General features: G+C 38.3%; 2 protein-coding genes across 2 annotated transcripts; one reads left to right on the forward strand and one right to left on the reverse strand.

Annotated features, from left to right (window-relative positions):
- Positions 1–198: 198 nt before the first annotated feature.
- LOC106770395 (protein FAR-RED IMPAIRED RESPONSE 1-like) lies at positions 199–927 on the reverse strand. Its single transcript, XM_014656207.1, has one exon. It carries the CDS (start codon positions 925–927, stop codon positions 199–201), a length of 729 nt encoding a protein of 242 aa, XP_014511693.1.
- A 171-nt stretch (positions 928–1,098) lies between these two features.
- LOC106770396 lies at positions 1,099–2,831 on the forward strand. Its single transcript, XM_014656208.1, has 5 exons — positions 1,099–1,275; positions 1,877–2,108; positions 2,181–2,317; positions 2,387–2,488; positions 2,571–2,831. Exons 1-5 carry the CDS (start codon positions 1,099–1,101, stop codon positions 2,829–2,831), a joined length of 909 nt encoding a protein of 302 aa, XP_014511694.1.
- Positions 2,832–8,142: the final 5,311 nt, after the last annotated feature.

Consider the following 8,142-nt stretch of genomic DNA (forward strand, 5'->3'; position numbering starts at 1 on the left):
ATTTGCCATGGCCTTGCACTGATCGGTTACAATACTGTCCGGCGCCTTGTTTCCCATGCATCTTAACCAACATTTGAATAACCATATAAATGAAGAAGTGTCCTCAGATGAGAGCAATCCACAACCAAGTAAGATGGATTGTCCATGGTGGTTAACTCCTACAAATGGAGCAAATGGCATGTCGTACTTGTTGGTTAATTAAGTGGTGTCAAACGACACGACATCACCGAACTCCTCACATGCAGCTCGGCTTCGAGCATCTGCCCAAAATACACTAGTAACTCTATTATCTTCATCCATCTCGATGTCATAAAAGAAATCATTATTTAGGTCTCTCATTTTTGAAAAGTGCCGAAGCAATGCTTGTCCATCACCTTCCTTACACAATGACCTTCTATGTTGACCAATGAAGTTCCTAGCATCTCGCTCCACAAATTGCATGTTTTCATATCCACCCGCTTCACTAACTATGCTAAGGAAACTCTTATTAATACGTACACCGGCATCATCATTCACTTCCAAAGTGTGCTTGGCATGCATGTTCAATTGCCTATTACCACGGATTAGATTGGAGGTTTGTGGACACAGCTCATGACTGTGATATAAAACTACAGTCCTAACAAACCATTTCTCATCTTTTCGTGCAATGGTTATTCCAGCAGGGCATTGATTAGTTTGACTGGGAAGAGTTTTGACCTCTGGACGAATGCTGGAAACATATTTACCTTCCCTAGAACATACCAATCTCAAGTAATACACTATGTTGTTGCCATCCCTTTTTGAAGTTCTCGTTCGAACGCCAAATCCACATCTTCTCCCATAGTCAGAATAAAATTTCTTTGCTTCTTGCATTGTGTCAAAACACATGTTCAAAGTAGGAACCAACCTCAAACCACTCTCATCATCGGTATTTATTTCCTCATTCATTTCACTAACCAAATCCACGTTGGAGTGTTCAAGTGGCCTTGACAATAATATATATCCTACTTCTTTAGTAAACCAAAAAATATCAAAATAAATATAACAATGAAGACACACTTAAAAACAATATAAACCAAGAAAGCAATCAAAGTATGAGTTCATTGAATAGAACGAGCTATGCTTACAATTCAAGTGGTTCAGGGAATTTACTCCTGTTTTAATGATGATGTTTTGCTTCTCACCAACGACAGAACAAAGCCTTCAATGTGTTCTTTAATGAACATGAAAGAAAAGGCAATGAAAGTGGACTTCCTGCAATGGGAAGACGACAGAAAATCAATAAACAACTTAAAAGTTAGAAACTTTGAGGGTTTAAGGTAGAAGCTATTAAGGGTAAGGGAGCTTGCACTACAAATGAACATACTACGACAACTTGTGTTTAAGGAAGGAGCATTAAATGCATTAAATGCATTAAATGCATGTCATAGATTAGGTGAAAGGTGGGAAGACGTGGAGTGTACATCTCACTTACCATGTGGCCACAATAAATGAAACTTAGCTAAAAAAGGTTACGTACTTTACTGGAGAGTGTGTAAAAGTTTACTTTTCATGATGCATCCATTTGGAAATTTATCATAAAGGTGACCAAAATTAAAGTTATAATACTTTTGACAAAATTAAACAATTTTAACTTTTTTTGACAAGTCTGCATTAGTCATATCAGTTATAAATTCATGAAAAATTATTATTTGAAAAAAAAAAGTTAATAATAATTATTTTTGTCCTTATATATGACCAATCTTTGTAATGTAGGAAGTCACTCTCAGTTTTATTCCCTTCAAGTAGTTCCAAGTAATGTGCATTTACAAAACACGTAGATATTCTTACTTAATATGTTTCGTTTTCCTTAACCTGATTTAATGTTCTTCCAGATACAAATACCATGGATGCTTAGGAAGGTCTTCAAATTGAGGAGGATGTCCTTGAATCATTCTTGAAAAAATGTGATAGTTCATCATCATTGATTCCTGGTCCGACTGGGAATGTGCAAGCAGCTATTATGAATAGGATAAGTGATGATCCTCGTACAACCCAACAATTTGCTGAGGAAGTTGCTCAAGCAACCTATGAAAGAGATTTCAATTCCAATCCATGGAAATGGGCTGAGATGTACATCAAACACCATGGTCAATAATTCTATAAACTTTGTCATTGTAAGTGTATCTTTTCATGTTACTAAAATTAATAGACAAATGCAGATATTGTGAAAGATGGTGATATTAATAACGTCACTCAACTACATACAGCAAAATCAATGTCAACCCTTCACCTTGTTGTTTGTATTGTTAAGGAGTGTCAACCGAATGGACTGGGTGATATGAAACTGACTCTGAAGGTAATATATTTAACCATAACATAAGTTTAATTCTTTAACTGAACGTATTGTGATATAAACTGTTACCAGGACCCTACTGGGACTACGAAGGCGTCCTTACATAAGAAAGTTCTTAAAGATCCAAATTTTGATCAACATATCGGTCTTGGTTGCGTTATGATACTTAACAATGTAACCCATCTTATTCATACTCATACTTATACTCCATAACTTTTCGTGTTGTTAGTCATATTATTTGCTTCTTTTCATTTAGGTTCGTGCATTCAGTGCATTTCCACCAAACTATTACGTTAACATAGTGCTTCGAAATGTAGTCAATGTCTTTGCCGCTGACATATGTCCTCCCACAAAAGAACTCGTCATGGAGACACAGAAACCAGTCATTCGACTCCTTCTACTTGAAGAACCAAATATGGCTGAAATTATGCGGAAATTGAGAAATCCTCATCATCAACAACCATCTACATCGAAAGTACCAGACAACAACAATGAAGAGAACTCTAACGCAATCTAATGATATTATGTAGACTGATTATTCGATGGTTGTTTTCTTTTGCAGGTGACTTTCAATCCTTTAACGACTATCGTACTAATGTTTACTATATTTCCTACTTTTGCATTCATAGACTGAACTATGTATTGGGATGACTGTAATATGTATTTGGTATGACTGTAATATGTATTCTGAAGACTTTATCATCGTTAATGATCAATGCTTTCTTTTGTATTCATAAATTATTGTGGTATCAATGTACACACCCTACATAATTCTAACCAACTTAGCCACAAAGACCCACTTGGGAGCACCGCTAAAAAAACCAGGGAGCAGCCACCATCTTTCGGTACAGAATCCATTTTCTTTCCTGGTAATAGCTAACAGCCTGCATGTAAGCGATTACACAAGCTCACTGCTCGTCGAATTCAGTAACCACTTGTACTTTCCCCACCTAATTCTAACCATCTTAGCCACCAAGACCCACTTGGGAGCACCGCTTAAAAAACCAGGGAGCAACCACCAACTTTCGGTACATATTCCATTTTCTTCCCTGGTAATCGCTTACATCCTGTGTGTAAGCGATTACACACGTTGACTGCTCGTGGAACTCACTAACTACTTGTAATTGCCCCACCTAATTTTAACCAACTTAGCCACCAAAACCCACTTGGGAGAAACGCTTAAAAAACCAGGAAGCAGCCACCAACTTTAGGTACATAATCCATTTTCTTCCCTAGTGTAAGCGATTACACAGGCTGACTGCTCGTGGAATTCACTAACCACTTCTACTTGCGCCACCTAATTCTAACCAACTTAGCCCCCAACACCAACTTGGGAGCAACGCTTGAAAAACCAGGGAGCGCCCACCAACTTTTGGTACACAATCCATTTAAGGGCCTGGTAATCGCTTAAAGCTTGCATGTAAGCGATTACACAGGCTGACTACTCGTGGAATTCACTAACAACTTGTACTTGCCCCACCTAATTCTAACCAACTTAGCCCCCAACACCCACTTGGGAGCACCGCTTTAAAAACCAATGAGGAGCCACCAACTTTCGGTACACAATCCATTTCCTTTCCGTATAATCGCTTACGGCCTGCATGTAAGCGATTACACAGGCTTACTGCTCGTGGAAAAAACTTACCACTTCTACTTTCCCCACCTAATTCTAACCAACTTAGCCCCCAACACCCACTTGGGAGCACCGCTAAAAAAACCAGGGAGCAGCCACCAACTTTCGGTACAGAATCCATTTCCTTCCCTGGTAATCGCTTACAGCCTGTAAGTAAACGATTACATAGGCTGAAAAGGCACACATCTCACTATGCCCCACACCAACACTTGGCTGAAAATATTACCAACCAACTTTGAGCACCATAATGTTGCTTCCAACCCCTAACCACTGACTGCTTGTGGAAAACATTTACCACTTGTAGTTTCCCCACCTAATTGTAACCAACTTAGCCCGCAACACTCACTTGGGAGCACTGCTAGAAAAACCAGGGAGCAGCTACCAACTTTCAATACAGATTCCATTTTCTTCCCTGGTAATCGCTTACATCCTATGTGTAAGCGATTACACAGGCTGACTGCTCGTGGAATTCACTAACTACTTGTAATTGCCCCACCTAATTCTAACCAACTTAGCCACAAAGACCCACTTGGGAGCAACGCTTAAAAAACCAGGAAGCAGCCACCAACTTTCGATACAGAATCCATTTTCTTCCTTGGTGATCGCTTACATCTTGTGTGTAAGTGATTACACAGGCTGACTGCTCGTGGAATTCACTAACCACTTCTACTTGCGCCACCTAATTCTAAACAACTTAGCCCCCAACACCCCCTTGGGAGCAACGCTTGAAAAACCAGGGAGCCCCCACCAACTTTCGGTACAAAATCAATTTAAGGGCCTGGTAATCGCTTACAACCTGCATGTAAGCGATTACACAGGTTGACTGCTTGTGGAAAACACTTACCACTTCTACTTTCCCCACCTAATTCTAACCAACTTAGCCCCCAACACCCACTTGGGAGCACCACTAAAAAAACCAGGGAGCAGCCACCAACTTTCGGTACAAAATCCATTTCCTTCCCTGGTAATCACTTACAGCCTGTAAGTAAGCGATTACACAGGCTGAACAAGCATACATCTCACTTTGCCCCACACCAACACTTGGCTGAAAATATTACCAACCAATGTTGAGCACCAAAATGTTGATTCCAACCCCTAACCACTGACTGCTCGTAGAAAACACTTACCACTTCTACTTTCCCCACCTAATTCTAACCAAGTTAGCCCCCAACACCCACTTGGGAGCACCGCTAAAAAAACTAGGGAGCAGCCACCAACTTTCGGTACATAATCCATTTCCTTCCTTGGTAATCGCTTACAGCCTGTGAATAAGCGATTACACAGGCTAAAAAGGCACAAATCTCACTATGTCCCACACCAAAACTTGGCTGAAAATATTACCAACCAACGTTGAGCACCATAATATTACTTCCAACCCCTAACCACTAACTACTCGTGGAAAACACTTACCACTTCTACTTTCCCCACCTAATTCTAACCAAGTTAGCCCCCAACACCCACTTGGGAGCACCGCTAAAAAAACCAGGGAACAGTCACCAACTTTTGGTACATAATCCATTTCCTTCCGTGGTAATCGTTTGCAGCCTGTAAGTAAGCGATTACACAAGCTCACTGCTCGTCGAACTCACTAACCACTTCTACTTTCCCCACTTAATTCTAACCAACTTAGCCACCAAGACCCACTTTGGAGCACCGCTTAAAAAATAAGGGAGCAGCCACGAACTTTCGGTACATAATCCATTTCGTTCCCTGGTAATCGCTTACAGCCTGCATGTAAGCGATTACACAGGCTGAAAAGGCACAAATCTCACTATCCTGTATTCATTTCAAACAACTGTGAACAACTGTGCCACAATATTAAATACATAAAATCATTACTAACAATGTGTATTCATTTGCTATAAAATTTGTACAAATATGTCAATATTACTAACAATGTCAAAATTTGCAATAATTTAAATCATTACATTGTCTATTGATTTCGTTTCTAATAACAATGTAAACCAGAAAAAGATTTCTAATTTCCTATACTAATCCGAAGTGCTGCAAAACTTCCAATCTTCGCAAGTTTTCCGCGTCTAGGATCCAGTCACATATATACTTCTTTCTAAACTTAGCCAATTCCTCCTACAATGAACATGAATATTACTTTAGGCCATATCGTTATAATATAGTGTTCAATTTAGAAATTCATCATTCAACATACATTAGTATAATCAGGCATGCTTTTGCCATCATATTTGTCCTCTCCATCCCATATTTCCAAGACTTTCATCAAGATTACTCCACAATCGTTTCTGTACACATAAACAACATCACCAACATAAATTTTTGTTAATGAAAACAACTTAAAATTTAAAATAAACCTAATATAGACTCGCGTGTTAGGTTGCACTGGGATCTTGGCTTGCTCAACATTGAAAGCAATCTTTGAATCTTCATATGTATTAGTCAGCAAACCCCAAAACCGCTGAATATTTTTAGCCTGTATCGTTCATAAATAACGAAAAAATATTCAAAATAACAACTTAATGACTGACAACTCAACATCAACTCTAAAACATACAATGCTTCTGTCAAACCCCAGCACGTCCTCTGATTCCCTTCTCCAATGAGTCAATAACAAAAAACTGCATGGTGCATACCTTCAGTGCATAGCACCACCAGTGACCATTGCTTACAACTGGGATGAACACCTAAAAAACATTTCGAATATGTCAAAATAAAACTACCAACTAAAGAAACTATTAACTCGTAAATAACAACAACTTACTAACCCAATCAGCAGATAATAAATCTTCCACTCTTATTAGATCGAGTCGAAAATAAGGCTGGTAATCAATAAGTTGCCACACATGTCTATTGGCAATTTGCCTCTTATTGTCAATTATAAAATGGGTCTTAAATAAAACAACAAAGTTAATCAATAAACAACATTGTTCGTTTAACATTATAACATACCAAAAATAAATAAAATATTTAATCTTAGCTTTTACCGCAAACATTGGACTGAAGATCATTCTCTTTATGACTCTAGTTGACCATTTCTCAAAGTACATAAACATGGTTGTTGCAAAAATCAAAACCTACAAAACAATAAACAACTTTAACATGAACTAATTCAACTTTAACATCACCTTATAAAAGTCAATTATATATTTACCATGTTGTCAACACATTCTCCAGGCCCTAAGGAGCTATAATCCCTCGTGGTCAACAATTGACCCATTATTTCACAAACATAGCTGAAAAATTAACAATATTATATCAGGAACCAAATTTCATTCTACACTAATAACAAAAATAATTGAATATTATGTTACCTTACTACAATGTCTTTTCGTGTAATAAAGTGGTACAACTTGTCCAAATCAATCGTTGTTCTTAGATCACCAAGAACAGTAGCCAAAGGTTCTACAAGTGTTGACAAATTGACAAGTGTACCAAATCGTACAAGTAATATAAATGGTGAGACCAAGTATCGTTTTCCCAACAGACTCGAATGACTTTCTCGTTCGCGTGAATTAAAATAATAAGACTTGAAAATAAAAATTAATAAATTGGATTTGAGAACAAAAATATTAACATGCAAAATAAAGTTGATTCAATTGACAAAAGAAAACAATGGATGAATGGATGTTGTTGGGGGTTCACAATTTCATCTAATCTGCTCTCTCTTATCTACTCCTCTTGAATATTAGTTTGATTAATTAATTGTTATGCGACTTTCTTAGCCTCCCCTTAACCCGATCCCTCGGCGATGTTCAAGCCCAGGCCTAGCGGACCACCGCCCGACACCAAAAATGGCCGCTTGACGGTTTGCCTAAAGCCAGACAACCGCCCAACGCCAAAAAACAGCCACCCGGCGCTCCGGACCACCGCCTGACGCCACGGTCAACCGCCCGGCGGTTTGATCAACTTTTTCTGGTTGACTGGTTAACTTTTCTGGTTGACTGGTTGACTTTTCTACATTCTGGTTGACTTTTCTGCACTGCAACCGTTTGATCTTCAACCTTTCTTATTTTTTCTTGAGTCTATGACCTTTATCTTCAACTCCATTCTTCATTTTCTCAAAATAGCTACAAAACAATGCAAAACAAGCATAATATCGCTAAAAACAACTTTTGACTCTCTACAAACTCATTTATTGAGTTTTGCTTGATTCTAAGCTCATTCCAAGTAGTAAAGGGCGTAATTAGGTCTAAAATGACATATGAAAATAACTGTTTTTCAA

Source organism: Vigna radiata, chromosome 8, assembly GCF_000741045.1.
Source record: "Vigna radiata var. radiata cultivar VC1973A chromosome 8, Vradiata_ver6, whole genome shotgun sequence".
NCBI classification, from domain to species: domain Eukaryota; kingdom Viridiplantae; phylum Streptophyta; class Magnoliopsida; order Fabales; family Fabaceae; genus Vigna; species Vigna radiata.

Coding starts and splice junctions, on each gene's coding strand:
- LOC106770395 (XM_014656207.1), bottom strand. CDS start 927: ATGAATGAGGAAATAAATACCGATGATGAGAGTGGTTTGAGGTTGGTT.
- LOC106770396 (XM_014656208.1), top strand. CDS start 1,099: ATGCTTACAATTCAAGTGGTTCAGGGAATTTACTCCTGTTTTAATGAT. Junction 2,109..2,180: donor GATGTACATCAAACACCATG/GTCAATAATTCT, acceptor AGACAAATGCAG/ATATTGTGAAAGATGGTGAT. Junction 2,318..2,386: donor ATATGAAACTGACTCTGAAG/GTAATATATTTA, acceptor AACTGTTACCAG/GACCCTACTGGGACTACGAA.